This window comes from Parasteatoda tepidariorum, chromosome 3 (assembly GCF_043381705.1).
Source record: "Parasteatoda tepidariorum isolate YZ-2023 chromosome 3, CAS_Ptep_4.0, whole genome shotgun sequence".
Classification (NCBI taxonomy): domain Eukaryota; kingdom Metazoa; phylum Arthropoda; class Arachnida; order Araneae; family Theridiidae; genus Parasteatoda; species Parasteatoda tepidariorum.
In genome coordinates, this window is record NC_092206.1 from 53936045 (window position 1) to 53959685 (window position 23641).

Here is a 23641-nt window from a genome sequence, read left to right on the forward strand (position 1 = left end):
AAACCAGCACACAACAATCAGAGGATTGTACCTACTAATTTTCAAATAAGTCACCACAGTTTCAAATTTAGCTGAAATATAATGAAACATTTAAATCATACCCAAACTAATCTCAATAAATTTTAATTTTAATTTATTCGTGGATTTTAATAACAGTTCTGATTTTTGTCTGTTACCCTCAAAATTATTGATTGAAGCTAATATCAGTTGCTTTTTCTTAATTATTTTCATATTATCAACATTTATTTAAATCCAAGTAAATCTTACACGCCATGAACTATATAGCATCGAATGTTATTAATAATTTCTACAATCCCAAAATTGACATTATATATTAATTGATTATACATATTTATGGCCAAATACGTTATACACCTCCTGTATTTTTCACTTCCTACTATTAGTTTACACTCTCCCTATATATATTTATATATCTTGTTCAAATTTTCAAAACTCATAACTCAAATATATTTTTTTAAACTTGCAGTGGATGACACTTGATGTTAATAGTTTTTTTCAAATATTAATTTATAAATTAAATTTAATTAATTAATTTTAGTTTTATAAAGGAGAAAAAAATTTTGCCACTTAATATTCCGTTTCTGTCATATGTATATACATATTCATTTTAATTGTAATTATTTAATAAAAAGTAAATAAAATTTTCCTTGTAGTAGGAATTGACATAATTTTTTTTTCTTTCTTTTAATATTACTTGATCATGGGTGCAAGTTGAAAAAAAGGCCAAGACTGAAAATTTTTTGACTGAAATACCTAACATACACAATACCCCCTTGACATATGCAAACTATCTAAGAAAGCTTTACCATAATACATCAAGTTTAAGTACTATACAAAAAATATTTATTCATCTGTCTTTTGATAAAATAACAACAGACCAATAATGTAGACCTAAAAAATATTTTTAAGGGCAGAAAAAAAAGAAATTTCCGATTTCCGTCCTCGAGTCAGTCTTGTTTCCGTCTTACTTCCGCCCGCGGACATTTTCGAAAGACGGAAATCCGTCCTGGAGACGGAAGACTTGCACCCATGTACTTGATTAACTTCGTTTATTAGTAACAATATCAACTACTCAAAAAGTTATAATATACGTCGTTTATGATCATTTTTAGATTTTACTTTAATTTAGGTCCAGTATGTCAGCAATTTATGTCATTCTTTCCCCTGTAGTTTTCAGTACCGAATTTCACTAAAAATTTCAGCGTCTCAAACATGATTAATTCCATACAAATTAACCATCCTATCTATATCACCCAATTCTAACATTTCATTCAATGGGAGCTGAACTTTATTATAAATGTCAGTAATCGCCTAAGTGATCCTACAAATTATAGATTAGGAGTTTTGATTATTTTACAATCTACCATATATACTATTTTTCTGAACTGCTATAAACCAGCATCCATTTCTGCGAACCTGACTAGGAGGTATTCATCTCTTGATATAAGTTGTTTGTATAATATGTTGCATATTTATCAGTTGTTTCGATTATTATTTTATAACAGCAGTTATCTAGGTATTTTTACCTAGGTATATACCTAGGTATTTTTCCTAATTAGTGCGAAAAAGTGAAAGTGCCCTATTCCTGCCAACAACCGTTTTTTTAAAATGCAGAAGACGTTGCGCGTTTTCAATTTTATTCCCTATTTAAAGAACAGACAATATAGTAATCGGAATATAGTGTTTTACAAGTGGATTACAGTATTTTAACGCATTCATGTGCGAAATAAAAGAAAGATATGATCCCTTTTTTTGAACTATTAGATGCTTAACATCGTATATTTTGCATTAATTTATAAGAAGAGCAAAAATTCAAGATGCCATTCTCTAAGCAAGGCAGGAGTAAGTAGTTCGAAAAAAGAACAAAATTTTGCTGCAAATTGCAAAAAGACGTAAAATGAGATATAAATGCGGAAAAACGGAAAATGCTGGAAAGTTGGTAGCTATGGTATGCAATTTTATAATTTCAACCTATAAAGCTTTGCAGAAATGTTGTTACAACAGAGAAGAGAAACTCGACTAACAAATCTAATTTTAAATTGTACCATTGTAGTTGCCGTTAATAAATATTAAAACCTAAATGAAACTCAAGTAGAAATGCAGTCTGAAATAAAACATTTCAGCAACAATTTTTATCTTAAACCAAAATTAACTAATACAATCTTAAAGGGGTGAAAAAAGAACTACTACAAAGTCAAAATGTCTATTTCTAATCTATTAAAAAAATAGCTTAAACACGAAATTCTACCATAAATTGATGTTTAAAATGAAATGCAATCGATTACAAATAAGTTAACCGCTACTTATTTGTTTACACGTCGAAACTTCGTGACAAATATTTGGTTAAAGGTCAAAGTACAGGCCATTGCGCCATATATCTCCAAACGCAACGGGTCAGTAAAGATTGAATTAAATGAAGTTATTAGAACATACCTGGCGGGTGCGTAGCATCATAGAAATTTTTTAAATAGTTCATGGAAAACGTAACCATTTACACTGAAAAAAAAGTTCCAACTGAGCTTTAATCGCGGTATTGTACAACAAAGAAAAAAAAATTAATATATCACCATGACTACAAAGACAACAGTTGCATGAAAGCTATTACTTTTGCAATGTTATCTTTCTCCTTATGCCGAAATAGTCTTGATAAGCACAATTCTTTACTGATAAAAATTTTAACACGTTACAGGCAGACATTTCTTTTTTTTTTCTTTCAAAAAAGGGTATGATCAATGAGGTTATAAAGTGATATCTAAAAGTGAAGTATATTATCAGAAAAATATTTTTATTTGTGTATATGTTGGATTGATGATGAGATATCGATGAAGTGAAAACATTCACAGATATGGGTTTGTTTGTGAAAATATTGAGATGAGTAATTTATATTTAGGGTAAACAAATATATTGAGACACATACACACTATAAAGAAATAAATAAATTATGGGCTACAAGCAGAAGTCAGGAGTACTATTATTTATTTCAAACATGCTTATTTGAGGCTTACGGAGAATAGTGTAAATATAAATTAAGAAGGAAAACTGTGTTTATTAAATCAAGTTATTTGGTGTGTGTGTATAAATGCAAAACATTTATTTAGGAATAAATTCGCAGTCCTCTATGGATCAAATCAATTACTCCTACTTCTAACTTAATCGATAAGATTACACAGCCGTATTAGTGATAAAATAATTAAAAAAAATGAATTTAGATTATGTTTTGAAAAATAACTGGAATAAAGATGATATATAAAATTAAGTCAGATTAATACATGGACGAGTGAGACGATTTTAAATTGAAAGATTCTTACAACTTAATAATAAACACTTATTTTTTGTTTTTATAATTGTTAATTTTGAAATTTTAAGGCCAAATATATGTGATATGAGAGATTTATTTATTTAAGCACAAAATCATAGTTTTAATCGCTAAAAGCCACGAAATACTATTAACTATACTCAGCAGCACTTCTTTATAAAATATGGAAAATCTAAAAAAATGTCAGCATTAAATAATTATGATAAATATAGAATATGCTTCAATATTAATATAGCCAAAATGAAAGAGCAAAATAGACACGCACACACAACAATAAAAGACAGCTAGAAAGAGTTGCTAAATATACATAATAAACTAGGACAATTAAAAACCATTTTAAATTATTTTTATTAATTATATATTTTTATTCATGTTAAACATTCAAAAATTTTGTCTGACCCTGGACACACGCAACAGATGGACGCTGCAAGAAATGGACACTGTCTCAAATATGTATATAATTTGCAACCCTTTCTAGCAGTTCCGGCAAGTTAGATAGCTTGCAAGGCTCAAGAAAGGAAAATATCAGGACAGCAACTATTGTTAGTTCTATAATCAAACTATTAACTTCCGCTAATGACATAATTTAAGAGAAATTTTTTTTTTTTTTAAAGCAAGTTTTTAGCAAAACCAATAAGATCAAATTCATAGATAAATATGTTATTAATAATAGTTTCCTTAAAAAATTAATAGTTGTTTTAACTATAAATATAACACCACAAAATATTCTTTGAGAGCTTAAAACATTTGACTCTTATGTTTTTAGGTAATTTTTTATTCTTCCTGCTTCGCATCATTTTGACCACATTCATGGGTGTAACTCTATAAAAATTTCAAGACTGACTTTTGTTTCATGACCAATTAATACGAACTAGGGTTGTTTACTAGAATTATCCAGAAATTTATAACTCACTTTCTGTAAGAATGGCTTACATATAATATCAATGTATTTTTTCATTAACAAATAAATGAATTTAAAAAAAAAACTATTTTTCTATATTTATTCTCCTAGGTTTATAAATTTCATTTTTTTTAAAAAAAAAGTAAGAGTAATTTGATTTTACCCAACATTTCAAATTATCGGGGGGGGGGGGTNGGGGGGGGGGTTACAAACTGAAGCAAATTTAAATTCAGCAATACAAATTTTGTTTACACAAGTAGAGGATGAAGTTCAGTCAATCTCCAATCCTTTCATTGTGGAATGACTTAATTACTTGATCATTTTGCAATTATTATGAAAAATAACAATTTCATAAAAAGTAATAATTGTTTTTATTCATTTTAACAAAAAATAATTGTTAATTTTTATTTTAATAAACAGTTTGATTTCTTTTTTGTAATCAATTCAGTCAACTGATTTTACGAAGACTGATTTCAGTCCTCAGGACTGAAGCGTTCCCCCCCCCCTGGCCATATTATTTTGAAAATCTACTAAAGCAGTGTAGTAGTACTTCGTAAAATATTTGCATCCTATTAATTTCCAGAAAATCATTTTCAGGGGTGATTGTGAGCCCAAGTCAAAATTCCGGAAAATTTCTTGAGTTAAAAAAAAAAACAAAAAAAAAATTTAAATTGAAAAAAAATTTAAACAAGGTTTTTTTCCTATATTTCTTAGTTTACTTAAAATATATTTAAAATTTTACACATACCTATACCATTTACACATAGCTATGATGACCTGGAGAGGTAATTAAAATTTACAAATATGTCTTTCTTTCTTGAGTTTATGATTATAACAACTATTTACTGATAAAAAATGAATATTAATCATGAATATAAGCTTATAAAGTATCTCTCTGGCTCTCCCTTACAAACAAATAAAATAAACTGTGTTTTTATGTTCCACCTTTGAAAATTTGATGTCCGGAAACTTCTGTGATAAATAATATTTTGAAACGTCTGGACCTTCGATCTCCGGAAACTTCCAGATCACTGCTAGCGAAAATTCCGGAAATCCGGATTGTTTCCGGAGCACAAACACCCCTGCATTTTGTAAATAAAAGCGCGTGGATGAAAAATAGCATTCGTGGGCTAAAACTTTCTAACAGTGTCAGACCAGGAATCATAAAAGGTGTTAAAAACTAACGCTGGACAGTTGAGTCTTACTTTAAGAAAGACATACATTCTATCAAACAATAATCAGAAATTACCATTTGATGATAATAAAGCGAAAGCCGCAATGATACAAAAATTAAGTTGTATACTCCATTGTTTAAAACAACCAATGAAATGCAAGAAAATAAAAAGAGACAATAGATGAATAAGGTAAGCAGATAGATGGCAAATAACGACATTTTTAATTCTAACAAAACTACGTAGATCAACATCAGCCTTCAATGAGGCAGCGATAGGAACGCTAGATAGCGAGACACAAATGAAGGAGAGAAGAGGTACGACATACCATCAGTATTAGGAACATATACTTCACGTTTGTACAAATCATTCATTCGTTCGTTGCTGTATTAAAAGGAAGTGTGTTGCAAAAGGGGTGACAAATTGCCTGACCTCGTTTCGTTGTTTAAAGAATTCTTCAATAGGGGGACGATCTGCGTTCTATACAATTTATCATAAAGATTTCTTGAAACAATAGAAGCAAGATGTAGAGGTATAAGTATGGATAAATGTCAGAATCGTGGACATAAGAAGGGCTGTAAATTTCGAACCGCTTTCTCTCCTCCCAAGATAATGTTCGTTGACTCACGAGTAAATAAAAAAACAAACAAGCAATTCGTTTTTCTTCTTTTCAGTGGATAGGAAGAAAAAATGTGATCATCCTAATTCAACGTTGGCTTAGATTTAAATAATAAAAAATATGGAAGAATAAAAAACACACGAAGTTGCGGCTATTTTATTATATTTCCAGCATTTCTAGAAACAGATAAATGGGAGGGGTTGATATTTAGTGATGAAAAAAAAAAAGATTTGCGTTGAATGAAAGAAAAAATTTACACGGATTTTAATTCTAACAAACAGATAAAAAACTAAATAGATATGTAGAAAAATACAATTCCGTATCCCAATTACTTCTATGGGTCTAATGCAGTGGTTACCAACAGGCGGCCCGAGAAGCCTTTTTTTTTGTGGCCCGTTGTAATTTTTTTGCGGACAATTTTCGTAAAAAATCTATATGGACTTAAAATACTTTTCTTCGTTTAAAAAAAACCCCTAAATTTTTCGTTTCTGTGAAATTTAACATACCAACGGGGCTAAAAAATTTATTTTTCAGGTTTTGCATCTAAGAAAATATTTATTCAAATACAAAATTTATTGTGTATGCATCTTAATAATCTACTTCTAATTTTAATTTGTAATTCAAAACATTTGTTTCGTACAACTTGATAAAAATCTGACAGTAATATTTAATGTTCCTTCAAACATAAAAGAATCCTATATAAAATTTCGATAAAGTTGCGGCCTGCCATTTGACTGGTGTTTTCAATTGCGGCCCCCGGCCTCATGTAAGTTAGAAACCCCTGGTCTAATGATTATAAGTTGCTATGGTGCGTGGGGTATAGATTAAATATGCGAATGAATAAATAGTGCTAACTATTTTCTAAGTAACGAGATAAGGTATAAGAAAAGCAAATTAGGTATAAGAAAATAGAAATTAAAAGGAAAAAAAAAAGTTTCTCAACAGATTTAAATTTTTTAACCCTGGAAATAAGGAAGTGGTGGAAAAGGACATTCAACAGTTCTTCCACAAGCCCCGGAATTAAATAATTAAGGATATTCGGAAAATATATCAGGTTAGAATTATTTGTCAATTTTATAACAATTTTAAAATAATGTGATTTTCAAATGTCAACCAGCAAAGTTAGAAATAAATCGATAGAGGGATTTTCTGAGAGTCACAAATAACAAGTAAAAAAAAAAAAAAAAAAAANAAAAAAAAAAAAAAAAAAAAAAAGTGCGAAGATAGACTACGTTAATGTAAATAATAATAATTTGAATTTCTAAAATACTTCAATATTTAAAATTGCAGTAGAATTCTATTTCAGTTGGCTTCTTTGCCTTAGTTAACAATTTTTTTCTTCTTCTATCGTTTTAATTTTTAAAAAATACTTTCAATAACATTTAGAATTAGAAACCAATTATATTTCAGTTGGTTTCTTGTCCTATGTTAACGGAAAATATTATAATTTTAATTTTTTTAAATACTTTCAAAAATGTTTAAGTTATTAGCTTCATAAGAACATGCAAACTGCGTTCTTTTAAATTTACTTAACATTTTTCTTTTTAAAATTTTTGCACGGCAATAAGAGTTAAATAAAAATACTTAGCCGCCTTTGGAGACCAACTCTTATTCACCTTTCAAAATTATCCATAACTTTAGCCATAAACTTTAATGGTAACCAAAACGAATGCACAACATGAATATAATCAAATATTCTAATTCTGCAATCCCTTTTCCAATACTAACACCTTAATTAGTTTTAAACAATGTATTAACCAAAATTTTTTTTACAGTTCAGCTGCTGCCCGCTTAGAAGTACTTTCTTTGATTTCAATTTTAATTATTTTCTGTCCGTAGTTCTTTCTGTATTGAATTTCAGTAATAATATAAACTCTGTCTGTCAGCCATTAAATCACGAGCAAGTATGAGTTCGGGACATTTCCGCCTTGAAGTATTAAAATTATTTCGATCTTATTCATGTGATAAGATTGAAAACTCGTCCTAAAATGCTTAATTACGTGCTGTCGTAACTTGAGTATCGTATAACTTCTATATGCTGTATCTCTGTCACAAATAATTAGTATGACAGTGTGCGGCACAATAACACAGTTTTCGTTTAAAATTTCTACAGTCATTTTAGAAAAGGTCAAAAATAAATCTAAATAGTTACTTCGTAACTAAGTTCTCATTTCTATAAAAATAAAAAAAATTTCTAAATAAATACTTAATGTATAACCAACTACACTTAAATTATTACTTAAGACAGCCTAACAAAATAATTAGTGTTGCCAATAGATCGAGAACTACCAGAGTTTATGGTGCCACATAAGAAATATATATATATATATAGGTAATAAATAAACGCATTAAGAAAAAAAATAACATCAAAGAGGATAACTTGGCTCCATTCAGCGTAAATGATTTATTATTTCAGGTTGTGTTTTTTTTTTTTTTAGAGGTGACCAGGAAGTTATGGGATTAGTAAAATTATTAATGCAAAATAGGGAAACGCTTTCGTTTAGTTTTGAGATTTAAGAAAAATAATAAGGAATAGAAAACACCCAATTACAGACGACAAAAGCGTTTTCCTCATCAATCAAACCACACAACCAGAAATTTATTACCACTATTACTCGCTAACTGGACACTTACATAAAGCCTGGGTTTCTTGCGAAAGTTAAAGATTATGATTCATTTGCCTCATAAGAGAGAAGAGGAAAATGTAGATTCATATGCGAGTAAGGAAAAACGGGAAAAGGTTTTCTCAAGCATAATTATATAATGATCCATTTTATTCGAAAGAGAAGTGTAAGATGTCACGCTAACAATCACTAATTCAGGGCAAGAAGTTTCAGTTCTAAAGGCAGTGATCAAACTAATATTTTTACTCGCTACAATTTCCGCGAAAAATATGAACGATTTTTAAAATGTTAACAAATATAGCATGTAGAACTTTTTGGTGATCAAAACCATAAAAGGGCGTAAAGAAATTGAAACATATTTATCGGAAAAATAATTATAAAAATTTTTATATAAAATAAGTCTGCCATAAGTTTCAATGATTCAATATCATTATAAGTATCAAAGAGACCGGGTACTTTGATAGTGTCGAAATCAGCAGTAAACAAAACTTACTCGCCAGCCCTAAATATTCGGACGCCAATGGAGACTGCAGAGTGGAATTTCGTCTCCTGAACTAATTCAATCAACAGCGTCAGAGTATTTTAATTATTTATTTCTGCCTATCAATTATTTTACTTGTCAAAGACGGACTACTTAACTTAGATACTCTTAGTCGAGATTGAGTGGGATTAAATGTGCCCATCAGATTATGAAATGTGAAAATTTTCGACAGCAATAAAGTAATTCGAGTTGAAAGTAATGCTCAAAATCTCATAATTATAGTTTTCATACAATGATGTTAATTAGCTTCTCAATACTTCAACTTTTAGTTTCTCAATCTGAAACTAATTAAGCCAGAAAGGCATCAGGATTTCTAAAATAAATTATGCGATTCGGTACAAAATGATAAATTGAGAACCAATTTTTATACATTTAAAAGGGTGAAGTATAAATATTTCTTTTTTACATGAAAATGCCATGGATTTAACAATAACGCGTAATACATTTAAGATAATATCTAAAACTACTCAAAGTGCCCCATTTTAAAACGTAGCTAGTTGGGCACATGTATCTTTATTATGATAAAATTTAAATATTTTAGAAAGTGCTTAGATTTTGTTTTAAAGTAATCAACGGACTAGTCATAAATAGCTATTTTTAAATAGATAGAATTTTTGCTCATTTGACTCCATATTTTGAAAGAAGTTAAAAAAATAAAATAATATGCGCATGTTTAATAAACTTTCAAGCACGTTTCAATAAAAATGCTAAATAACTACTAGATACTAAAAAAAAGCTTGTATTTATTTCTAAAATATACTTACTAACGTCTCAATTTTTTTGCTAGTTTCTATTAACAAAATTTCTTGCTTATTTGAACAAAATTGATTTTTGATGGTGGGGTGGAGTAGAGGGTGAGAAGAGAAAGATACTCTATTATCAATTTAAGAGAAAGCAGTTATGAAGCTTCCTCCAATTATTTCAAAACTAAAGCTGTTAGAAAAAAGGCAGAGAAATGCCGCAATGTGTTTATAATGAAAGCGAAGGTTACGACAAAACATTAAAGAAAACAAAAAAGTTGGCAACATTACACAAATTATTGTAAGCACCACCGAGTAGTTTCACAACAAACAATTTCTACAAGGTTTACCTAGAAACCTTCTGCTGTATGGTTCAATTACGAAATTTATCGTAACATCTGTATCAAGGCAAGTTTAATAGCTTCGGTTCGCCACTCATCTGAATAAATAAGGTCCGATTACAATTGTTCTAAAATAATCGAATCTAGTAAATCGAAAATCAGTGTTGCAGTTATAATACACTTTTTTTTTACTTTAGAGTAACACAAAACTGTGGTTGTATATTTTATAAGGAATTTTAATAACCACAAAAACAAAACATGTGTATTTATTTTTACTAAATTAAGTATGCTTTGTTGATTAAATACTTAATTTAAAATATTAAATAAAAGACTTTTTGTGAAATTAATAGGATGCAAATGAAAGCGGCGGATTCGATAACTATCAAAGCGTTAATTTAATTTAAGAACTTGTGAATTATTAATGCATCGAAATAGCATAGCGAAGTTCCTTGACTTGAGATAGAAATTAGTATTCTTGCGTTAAAATGCTTTTTGAGTTGCTCATACTCGTAAAATGTATGCATAGATTAATATTTGGTCTAATAATTTTTTCTTTAAGACAAAGACGCCAGATCTGGAATTTAGAGCAATTAACTGACCACATCTTTACAAAGCTATAAATTTTTAAAATTGCAATATTGCAGAACTATTCAATCTATTTATTTGAAATTTTGTATTTGTCACATGAAGTACTTAGTTTAACGTGATGCTTATACTTTATGAATTAAATATTTTTCGACCAATGATTAATTATGTAACATAAGTATTGATTTTCGCTACGTAGCATGCATAAATATGGCACAATACGCTATTTTCTCATTGAAAAAAAAAAGGGGGGGGAAGGGCGATTAAAATGTTTTTTACCGTTTTTCTGACAACACGACTGGGAACATATACCCCAAGCTGCGGTCACCCCCTATATTTAGAAGGTTCAGAATCCGAATACATCGAAAAGCTGGTTTAGTCTGATTAAAAATTAGCATTAACATTTATTAGCATATTTATCATTAATCAGCATATTTATGTTCGAGTTAGGTAATACATCTAAGGTTAGCATCTCAAGCAAGAAGATTTTATCTTAAAGTGCATATTATAATAACTTCATAAATTATTTAAAGTGCAACTTTGAATTTGGAAATTCGAAAAAGAAGTATTTTTACTATTTCAGGGGTGATTGTGAGCCCAAGTCAAAATTCCGGAAAATTTCTTGAGTTAAAAATAAACAAANAAAAAAAAAAAAAAAAAAAAAAAAAATGAATTGAAAAAAAAATTAAACAAGTTTTTTTTCTTCATTTTTCTCAATATTTCTTAGTTTACTTAAAATATATTTAAAATTTTACACATACCTATGATGACCTGGAAAAGTAATTAAAATTTACAAATGTATGTCTTTCTTGAGTTTATGATTATAACAACTATTTGCTGATAAAAAATGAATATTAATCATGAATATAAGCTTATAAAGTATCTCTCTGACTCTCCCTTTCAAACAAATAAAATAAACTGTGTTTTTAAGTTCCACTTTTGAAAATTTGATTTCCGGGAACTTCTGTGATCAATGATTTTTTGAAACGTCTGGACCTTCGATCTCCGGAAACTTCCGGATCACTGTTAGCGAAAAATCCGGAAATCCGGATTTTTTCCGGAGCACAATCAGCCCTGCTATTTGGAATACGAATGTTAGAAATAATAATCTAGTAGTATAACCCTTTGACGCAGACGAGACATCGGTGTCTCTTTTATATAGAAATTTTTTTCTGACGCTCTAATCAGAAACGAAAATATATTTTTGCATTTTTTGATTATATAAAACAGTTTAACAGTGACTAAAAAAATCTGTTAGATTATTAGAATTATATTTGTCCGAAATTTTTTTTTCCATTCAGATTCCAAAATTTATCAATAATTGATTTTGTGAATTAAAGAAGTTTCAATGACAAATAATTGTTTCTCTTAGATCTAAATAACAGCAAGTAAGTGTAAATTTGAAAAACTATTGTTTGGAAGTGAGCCGTGTTTGGAAGATTTTACCTTCAACGCAAAAAAGGCACCCGTGTTTCAGGCTTTTTCATAAGGAAAATTAATTAAATGCTAAATACAATATTTTTCAACTAATTTGGCCAATACTAATACAAAATAATAAAAATTCTGCGTCAAAGGAATAATGAGATGCACAGTAAGAATATCTTATTCTTATTGTATTACTCTAAACTGAGATTTTTTATAAGTTATATTAGTGTAAAAGAGTAATATGTACTCAACAAACTATGATTTTTTCCTTTTTGAAATCTTACTTACTTCCGAAAAGTTGCTTGCAATAAAATTTAACCAATTATTAGTTACAGATCAGAGTTCAATGAAAAAAAAAAAAAAATAGTTTACGAGCAAAGGGAAAAATAAGATAACACGTACTTTCCTTCCCTGGAAAAGTTTCAAAGACAACAATAAAAAAGAATTCGAAATGACACACGGAAGAAGTGCGATTATTTAATGACTTTCCATCAAGATTGTAACCTTCATATTCAAGGTAACGTTAAACGAGGTGATTTTCCCACACTACTTCAACGAATATAGACACTTAAGTTGTTTTTTTTTTACTATCAGGATCCAGAATGAGCATTTGAGTAGAAAAACTAAGCACCAACATCAGTTTAAAAATCAAAAATAACACGGCTATACCATTCAAGTTTAGACAAAAGAGATGTTATTAACATACAAAAAATCTTCGAAATGAATGTCTGATTGTAAGCGACCTCAGACGTACGGTTACGCCTTAGAGCGGGAGTGTAGCTACGCAAAAAGTCAATCATTTTAAGTTTTCATACATTGTTTACATTTTACTATCAACGTTTGATAATTGGCTTTCTATGGAAAGTATAAAATTAATAAATTAAAACATCATTCAAGCACATAGGTTTCTATTCATCAGTCTAGTTTTTCAATTGCATTAAAATTGTTAATTAAATAAACCTAGCTGAAGATGCGATATAGCCAAAACTGGCTCTTGCGCCAATAACTCCTAACTGACCAAAGTATGATTAAACTAATTATAAAAATAAAAAATCTAAAAATTTTAGGTTAAGGCTTATAACAACTCTCATATTTCATACTTTTCTTAAAAATTTCATGTTATAGAATAATTGCTCACGCAATTCTTTTCAGATCGCTTCGTTTCCTTTTCTTTCCAACCCGTCAATGGGACCGACAACTGATAAAAAAAAAGCGCGGGGATAGGATTCAAAATATTGTATTGAATTGGTATTCGTTCATAAGAAAAACAACGTAACAATTTTATTACCAAAACTTATTAGAAATTTAAGTAAAGTAAGACATAACATTCACATCGTCAGACGCAGAAGTACATAGCTGCAAAAACTAATAATTCTACTGCTAGTAGTTATGATAAAATAGATTATGCAATAAAAAAATCTTCAACTTTGAGATAAAACACCTCAAAAGCTAATGTTTTGTATCTGAATTAATCGCTAGCCAACAGTGTTAACTGCGTAAAAATATCACTAGCCCTAAAATTAAGATATGTTTGTTGAAAGATTCAATGTAAAATTATAATTGCATTCATATTTTTAAACACTAAAAAAGGAAATCGAAATGCCTTACTTCGATTTATTATTCCTTTGTTTGTTATTTAAATATTCTCCCGGCATTAGAAGATAGACATTTTTTTTCTTTTTGATTTCCAATGGAAAGGCAAAAAGGTACAAGCAGAAATATGAAATAAATAACGAATACAAATGTACGGAGGATAACAACGAAAGAAGACCGAAGTCATTGCCTTAAAAGTTCTCTTGCTTCCCAATATCTTGAAGACTCAGTGTGTCCATGAAGGGCCCCACATAGAAGCAGGTGGTCCCTGCCCAATTTCTCTCCAGATTTACAAAGTGGATAAAAAGGCGTGGTGGAAAGGCCTATGCGGTATAAGTGAGCAGAAAGACAATCGTGGCCTGTATATAAGCGGAAGGCCGCAACTGCATCACGTCTTGGTTTGTCGGGAATTAAAGAGCTTACATTTCTCCAATTCTGGTTATTTAGGCAAACTTTTTTACTAAATATTTTTTACTAAAGTTTTATATATTTTTAGAAGATACTTGAAAATACTTGAAATAATAGAAGAAGATACTGCAAAATACTTGAAATTTTATACTTAATTTTTACTGTATTTCTTGAAGTATCTAAAAAAGTAAACCGAAATTTTTTTTTTAATTTTAATATCAGGATATTAACTTAAACGAAGAAAATTAGCTAAACTAGAGCAAAGTATTCTCTGGATGAAAAAAAGAAACAAGTCACAATTAAAAGCAGGGCAAAAATATCGAACAAGATAATAAGGAGTTCATAGATGATTTTGAAATTAATTTTAGGTTCAGCAAGTGGAAAAAGAAGTTCAAAACTCAGCAGCAATCTAAATTATATACATTTCCTCAAACCTGGTCAAATCCAACAGCAGGGATTCATTGTATTATAAATGATATTTAATGGGGAAAAAAAACTAAGATTAAAAAAGAAATTTATGGATATGAAGCACTTTTTATTAATATGAACTCAGCATGTTCCGTAAAGTAGAAAGGAAGTTATATCTACTTTGCGTTAATAAGGGTTCCGGTAGAATGAATGGCGAACACCTGCAATATCAACATAGATTTTTTTTCTTCTTTCAATAGGCTGTCTATTAAAATGAATTGATTTCGTCTTAACCGATACACTATATATATAAAATCGAAATACAATATAAAAAATAAATTAAGATTGACTGTGTGACATTAGGTTGCTCTAAAAGAATTTACTTTTTATTATTCATATATTCATTAAGGCAGTGTTACCCCCGGTCCATGGATCAAATGGTACCGAGCCGCCCATTTTATTGAAACTGAATTTAAATTCCTAAGCTTATACCCCAAATTAAAAATATCTGTGTTCCATTAGAATTTTATTTATTTAAAAAACAGGGGCCCCCGAAGGTAGTGCCATAAATTTTTTAATGTTTGTAATGTATCATTGTCTCCGATTACCCCCAGATGAATCCGTCTCATTGCAAAGAAACAAGCTCCGGCTTTTCATTGATTTAACGTTCTAGTAAGTTAAAATGTTAAATCATTTTATATTTATTTTTTGGTATAACTGTATTTTATTTTGAAGGCATGTTTAAAAATAATGAAATTAAAATTATTAAATCAAAATAATCTAAAATATAAACAATCAACAATAATCTAAAATATAAACAATCAACAATAATCTAAAATATAAAGAATCAACAATAATCTAAAATATAAACAATCCCAAGCAGTCAGCATCCTTTTAAAAAAATAACAAACATGCACAACGAAAAAATAAATAAATAATTATTATTGCATTTTTCGTGATTTCTCTATAATTATTAAAAGTGTTTACCATTAACTAGCATTCAATCATTTTAAAAGGCCATCTTATTGTTACACAAAATGTGAACTTTTTAATAAAGAGAAATGAATTAACCCTTTGACGAAATGGGACACCGGTGTCCCTTTAATATATATATATTTCTGACGCTCTACTAATTACAAGCCAGGATATATTTTGGTAGTTTTTAATTATAAAAAATAGTCTAATAGTTACTAAAAAAGACTCTGTTACTTTATCGGAATTAGGTTTATACTAAAGTATAAAATCATAAACAAGTAGTTTGGAAAAAAAATATTTTTTTTCTCCCTTCATAGATCTAAATGACTGCAAATAAGTGCAAATTTGAAAAATTATTGTTTGGGAGTGAGTCGTGTTTAAAAGATTTTACATTTAACACAGAAAGAGACACCGGTATTTCAAGCTGCATTTGATAACCATAAATAATTGAAGTGCTAAATATAAAATTTCTTTAAATAATACAAAATAATTAAAAAAAATATGAAAAATATTTTTCACAAAAATTTTGCGCCAAAGGGTTAAAACAAAAATATAACCAATGATTTCTTTCATACATTGAATTTTAATTCTTAAAAACTATAAAAAATTACACCACCCACATTAAAAATAGTTATTATTGAACCGAAAGAAAATGCCTAAAGGACAGGCGGTACAAAGGTCATCAAGAATATACTGAACGGGAAAGAAGGGCATGTGGAATTGTAGGCCACGGAAGAAGTCAGCAATTTATACAACTATCAAATGGAGCATCTTTTCGGACTCTGCATCTCGTGATGAATTTTTGTTTGTTTTTCTCCGTCGTTTGATTTAATACTTTTCTTTCTTACTGCCATCGGTTAAAATGCTCTTTCCGGATTCACCCTGCACGTTATTTATGTTGGAAAATATTTGCATTTAGTTTTTGAATTTTGATTATATTTCGCCTTGCGAAGCATTTATTTTTGATTTATTTAACTCTAAAATACGGATTGAAATATTTTTTTTTCTCCATTTTCCCCCAATATGATGCACACTGTTAATTTGTTATTTTTTGCAGTAAATTATTTAATTTATCTATTTATTTACCTAATTATTTTATTTACAGTCTCCTTTAAAAAAAATGACTATATTTTGTAGTGAAGTCGCAATACTCAATAGCAATGAGATACAAATCTCATTAATTTCTTTTTTTCAATAGCATTACAAAAATAAATTTTGCTTATTTTTAATACTGCTTCTTAGGTAATAAAATGTTTTAAGAATAAGGGTGATAAATGCTTTAAGAACAAGTTCATAAGTTCATTTATTTAGAGCATAATATAAATTTAAAAAAATATTTTCCTAAATTTTTTATAGATTATTTAAAAATTTCAGAATTAATTAATAAGGGTTGATAAAAAAAAATTCCTAGGAAACCACAAAAATAATTAATTATAAAAAACTCATCTGAACAAATATTAGGGGGTTACTAATTTCGTATTTAAGCTCATAAAGGAAGGCGGAAGTTCAAAATAACCAAAAGTATGCTTTTGTAATACTGAAACAGTTGTAAAGGAATATAGAGTAATAACAAGATTGTTGATAATTCTATAATAAAGAGCCGCGGTGGCTCAGGTAATAGAGCGTTCGCTTCCCATTGAGGTGACCCAGGTTTGAATCCCAGAGGTGGCTGATAAATACAAATTCTGCTCCCGGCTCGCACTGACCACAGTTCTGATGTATAATATCCTCAGTGGTAGAAGGATCATGGGTTAGAATTCCCCTTACCGTAGGGCAAATCATGGGTAGTCCTGGTCTCAATCGTCAAATCGTAGTCCTGCCCTCGATGTAACGCAAATGAGGGTTAATTTCATCAAAAAATCCTCTTCGAAGAATAGTTCCTCTTAATGCTTGATCCAGGAAGTTTCTTGTCTTTTGAGTTGGGTTCAAAATTACAAAGTTACGGAGTTAACAAAAAATTGGGTCCGCTATTATGCAGGGTTGCCACTCAAATTTGGAAAAAAAATTCCCTGTGTTTTCCCTGAACTATTATACACAAATATTAAAAGGAAACAACAATTACTGTGCTCTTTTGTGAGCTTTATAGGGCTAACTATATTTATTAGTTTTAATTGGTGGGAAAACAGCTGAACATATTTAAATAATGTTATAGTAAGTGAAATAGTTTAGTATAGCTGAAATATCATGGCTAAATATCCCATAGATTACGCTTTGAGTGGGTACCATTTTNGCTGTGTACCACTAATTAAAAAATAAAAAAATGGCACAAAATTTAAAAATCACAACTGGCTGTTGACACCACTAATTATTAACTGTTAACTCTGCAAAAAATAGCAAATAGAAAAATAAGTAATCATAAATTTTCATGACTAGCTTTGATTTAAAATAAAAAAATTTCACATTTTCGTTTGTTGTAAGATATTTCGCATAAGAACGCGTACCCCTGCTGAACTGTTCCCGTACCCCTTGGGGTACGCATACCACACTTTGGGAAACACTGCGTAGGGCAAATCATGGGAGTTTTTCGTAGTCCTGCTCTCGATATAACGCAAATGCGGGTTAATTCCATCAAAAAGACCTCTTCGAAGAATAGTTCCTCTTAATGCTTGATCCAGGAAGTCGCTTGTCTTTTGAGTTGGGTTCAAAATTACAAACCTACAGAGTTAAAAAAAAATTGGGTCCGCTGTTCAATGACGGTTATAAAATACAATTACAAAAACGAAACTATTGTCTTTCTCAACTTTCATACTTTTTTAAACTAACTATAGCTTCTTAAACAAAACATATATTAAAGATTTTATTGCTTCATTAAAATCCGAAAAAACTTCGACTTTAAAAAAAATCAAACTGTAATCAAACAGAACTTATATTAAGTGAAAAATCAAACTAAACTTAAATAATTCTGTACAATGTTACAATGACTATGGCTTAGTGATGCGTGAAGAATATCTATAGCAGTTTTTGCAATTTCATTATACAGCAACTAATCACTAAAATAATAAAAATTTTAATCACTGGTGCGAACTCCGGACCAGTTTTTCTATCGGTCGCCGATTTACAGCACAGATTCTGCTACTGTGAAGGTCACACGGGTATTAGAAATGTGGGTGACCGATTAGCTATTTACTAATAGTCATTTAATTGCTATTGTGTGAGTGTGACATCATCTCAAGACAACGGACAATGAAAAAATGAACAATGGCGACCGCACCTCGTCAGCATGTTCCATGAGTACGGACTGTGTTTCATAAAAAAAGGGAAGTAGTTTATCTAAGATATGAATGTAAGGATAATAAAAGAATCAGTTTTTGAGATTTCAAGTAACCCAAATAAACAAGGCACATATTGACATCTAGTTGTAATTAACATAAGGAAAAATATTCTTCGAGTAAACAGTTTTTCAGTTCCAGTGCTAATTGCCATCGATTCATTTTAAATCTACACTAAGCCACCGTGTATAATACCTTTAGGAAAATTTAGATTTTACGGTTTCTTGAAATTTGGGGCATTTCAAATAGAAACAAATATTAAAAATATTGTGAATTGTGATAACAAATGATTATATTAATAAAATATATCTGAAAGAATATACTAAATTTTAAAACTTAATAAAAAACTTAAAAAAACTCAAAGAAAAAAAGTCAATGGCGCAATTAATAAACGGCTAGTAAAATTGTGTGCATTATAATAAATGAATTGAATTAAAAATAGAAGAAATGCATCACTTTTAAACAGGCATCGTGCATAAAACACGTTCAAGTGGATTTGTATAAAAGTATAACAACCTAAATAAAACTAAAATATAATAGCAACACAAATTTTTTTTTTTTCCAGCCTAGCTTTTAATGAGCGTTCGCTAACATCCCTGGTCATCACAAAATCTCTGGATTTTTATTTACATAAAAATCTTTGACTGAATGTTAAGTTTAACAGCAAAGCAACAGACTTTGGCTATACTGTACAAAACTTCAACGATATTAGGTAAGAAAAATAACGAAGTCACAGAGTGTTATAGATTACATTCTCTTAAGAGGTCATTTCTTCATTTATGTACCTAAAGAAAGCAAACTCTCCGTGAGAAAAAAAAAACAATAAGTAAAATACTTACCAATGAATGTGCTGGGCGTGCTGGTTGTGCCCATGTACGCCATTTTAAAAATTGCGGCTGATGTTGATATCCCCAAGTAGGCGGCATGGTACACCCATTGAAATTGCCCCTGTTCACAGGCGAATCAAATCTAGTCGGCATACCACAAATCATAAAGCCAATTTTCGCTTAACTTTTCACTGGATCACAAACAACTTAACCAGATTCAGATGGCGATAGAAATGTTAAGTGATTTTTCGAACACGCGAAAGTGGGTACCATTTGGTGAGGGAAAGAACTAATAAATCACCAGCTGCAAAAATACAACGAGGAAATAAAACACACTCTCGCGTATACTTTATTTTTCAATCACTCCACCTTGATTTATAGTTTGAGATTTTTCCACCGCTCTTCAGTTACCGTTTTAAATTGATAAGTACACGCAATTTGTAAGCTTCCTGTAAACAGAAGGCGTTTAAAATAATATTGAAACAAATAACGCGTTTTGGCACACGCACAAACAGAAGTAGCACACAAATCACAGCATTAAAAAATCAGCCCCAGATATTGTTTATTAAAAATTGATTCCGATTAATCAGTTTTAAATCTTCAGATTAATTAACCACTATACAATGCACACACTCACAATAACAACATATATCACTTCCACGGCTGTAGAATCACGCTATGAATCACTTGAGGATCTTAAAATAATTTTTAGCATAACTGTTTACGATATAAACATTTCATCCCTGCAAACAACCAAATAAAACGTGCAATTATCTTATTTTGTCACAGATGCTGTTGTTGGCAAAGGTGATCACACAGTGAACGGCAAAAACGGAATGATTCATCTGGATGGTGTGACAAACCAACAAAAAATAAAAGGAAACCCACACACATATTCATGGGCAAAATAAAGAAGAAGGAAAAAAAAGTGAACTCGGTAGTTTCCTTCAACAAGACTTCTCTGCAGAAGGTAAACCGAATCTTCTGAGACTGAAAAACGGCACGCCACCTGTCCAGGTTTCATTTGGCCAAATCCAAAAGCTTAAAACACGAATTACAACATCGAAAAACTACCTCGGGGCCGATCGCTGGAGCGTAACAATCGGAATGCGAAACGCTTAATGTATTACTTCAGAAATCAGTAATTCGGAGACAATAAAACACTGCTGCTAACAAAAGGTGTGATAAAATAAAATGTTATGAACTAGGGGAGGCTAAATTTAAATAAAGATTGCTTAAATAAAGACATATGGAAATCGCAGAGCAAAAAAAAAATTTATAAACAGATATTTTATCATCCTCAAGAATATTCATATAACGTTAGCTTCAATAATATTTTGCATATTAATATTGAATATCATGAAATAAATTGGTAAAAAATTAACTAAAAAAAATCCCCTTTAATTTTTTTTAAAAAATTCTAAATGAAAAAAAAAAAAAAATTTTAAACTCTACAAATCGTTAAAATAAATATATAAAAATCAGTGATTCGGATACAATAAAACACCACTGAAAAAATTAAGGCGTGGTACAGTAAAATGTTATAAGCCAAATTCAATCAAAGATACATAAATTATATTGCCAAGACAAGGAAAAATTGGACGAAACAAAAAAGGAAGATATAAATAATTTATAGCTCTTATTGATCCCCAAGTAACAATTGTTACAATAATATTTTTTTGATTTTAAATTCCGTGAAATCGATTGATGGAAAATTAATTTTAAAAATTATTCCCTTTAAATTTGTTTATACTAGTTAAAAAAAAAGAAAAAAAGTGCAAAAATTCGTAAAATGTCAGAAAAAAAATCATAGAAAGGTTAAAATGTGCAAAATGCCGAAATTAATAAATAAAATAGAAATTATAAATTCGGATAAAATAAAACACTGCTTAAAAACAAACGGCGTGATACAATAAAATGTTATATGGTAGGGTAAGACAAATTAAATCAAAAATTTAAAAATTATAATTAAAATATTAAGAAAATATGTCAATTTTCTTAATTACACATTTTGAACTATTTGCAAAATAGAAAGCTCACACGTTTTTTATTTTATTTATTTATTTATTATTTTAAATCACAAAACATAAATTCCATAAATTCACAACAATCAGAAGATTAGAGGCAGGATACTTCTCCCATACAATAAATTTTAATTGGTATATTTTATAAATTAATTATGTGGAGATGTACTAGAGCTAAAAATTTTGCTAAGGTCGGATAACTGGTATTCGATCGGTTTTAGGTTATCTAGAAGAGTCATTGTACCATTTATGCAAAGCAATACAAAAATCATAATTTTATATGAATCCAGATAGAACGTTAAATGAATATTTACATTTCTTTACATGCTATAATATGTTATATTATGTTAATTAACTATATTTAAAAATTTTATTAAATGAAAATCAGTATGCCAGATGTAAAATGTCAACTGTCATATGCATCAACTAATGGAGGATAACATACTTAATTTATAAATTTTTCATCTGATTTATTAACTTAAATTTCAAATAACAGTTATGAGTACCTTCCGTTAAACGTAGTATATTTGTAAAGTATTTTTCATAAAATGGCCGGTATAAAGATTGAACCATATTATAATCTTTTTTTTTTAATTATCCGATATATGTTATTTTAAACCTAGTCTAGAAAAAAAGTAACACATGAATCAGGCATTGAGGCAAACGCGCTTTTGTTAAAAACTCTCTCAGTGAAACTAACCCCAATTTGCGTTACACAGAAAAGAAAGCCTTCCATGGTTAGCCCGAAGGTAAGGTAATTATAATTTGACCATCTAACGAATAAGCAACACGTTTTGAGTTAAGTCAACAATGGCTTGTCTCGTTCATATCAGTAATAACATCAGAACAATCAATGTGTCATTCATAAAGAATATTTTTTGACTATTTTATTATGAAATACTGAGCCTAAAAATAAAATACATCATTGCATCCACTTATTCGAAAGTGAATCTTAGACTTTGTATATGTTATTCTGAAATGTAATGGAGGAAAAAAGGACAAATTATTTTTTAACACAAAATATTTATCACAGAGCTTTAAATAAATATAACAGGCGTATCAGATAACTTTGCTCTGAAATTTTCAGAACTTCAATTATGTAATAAAATAATTAAATTAAAAAAAAAAAAACAACAACTTTTCTATGAAAAAATAGAATCTGCAAGAAAAAATAGAAAATAAACTATTGCGCGTAGCTCATAAAAATCAAGTTTATATCTCTCGACTAACTTTATATATTTTATGTTCATTTTGTATAAAGTTTATCGTAAAAATTCTTATTTTTAAAATAAGAAAATGAAAATATTTGGATTTATTTTTCTTATTCGAAAACCTGGATGTTCTCCACTCCCCATAGGAAACGAGCAGCAATTGAATGGCTAGTGCTGTACGCTTGTTGTTTTTTAATCTTGATACCCGTATTCATATCCGTCAGCCAAGTAATGAAAATCTGACAGGGTAGACCCGTCTAACCGGGTCATTTTTATCCTAGGTATAAAATTGACCTAAAATGGGTGATACATTAAAAAAGTGCTGGAAATTAAGGTCTCTAATTTTTTTTAATGAAAAATATATTAGGGGGACCGGAAAGTAATGTCGTTTCGGCGCATTAAATATTCGTTAGTCTTAAAAACCAATTCATTTTTTTTCTCGATTCATTTTCGATCCGAAATTGAAAGTTTGTTGTTAACGAGGGAGAATACATTATTAATTAAAAATAAAATCTTGATAACAAATATCAAATGCACCGAAACGACATTACTTTCCGGTTCCCCAAATAGTTTGCAAGAACTGGATTAAACATGTTAAGTCCCCCATATTTTGTATCGGGTATTTTTTTTAGTATGATGTG

At 29.4% G+C, this 23641-nt stretch overlaps 1 protein-coding gene across 5 annotated transcripts in view; it reads right to left on the minus strand.

Annotated features, from left to right (window-relative positions):
• Window positions 1–23641, minus strand: part of LOC107454425 (serine/threonine-protein kinase 26) — a 101206-nt gene that overhangs the window by 22236 nt on the left and 55329 nt on the right. Inside the window, exon 1 of one of the 5 annotated variants that reach the window (XM_016071622.4) lies at window positions 19778–20754. The exons of 3 other annotated variants lie outside the window; for them this stretch is intronic. In XM_016071622.4, coding sequence (XP_015927108.1) covers window positions 19778–19930 — 153 coding nt within the window. In that variant the 5' untranslated portion in view covers window positions 19931–20754. Of the gene's footprint in view, window positions 1–2454; window positions 2633–19777; window positions 20755–23641 lie in introns of those variants that run through there. One more of the 5 variants, XM_016071623.3, reaches the window with a different exon arrangement.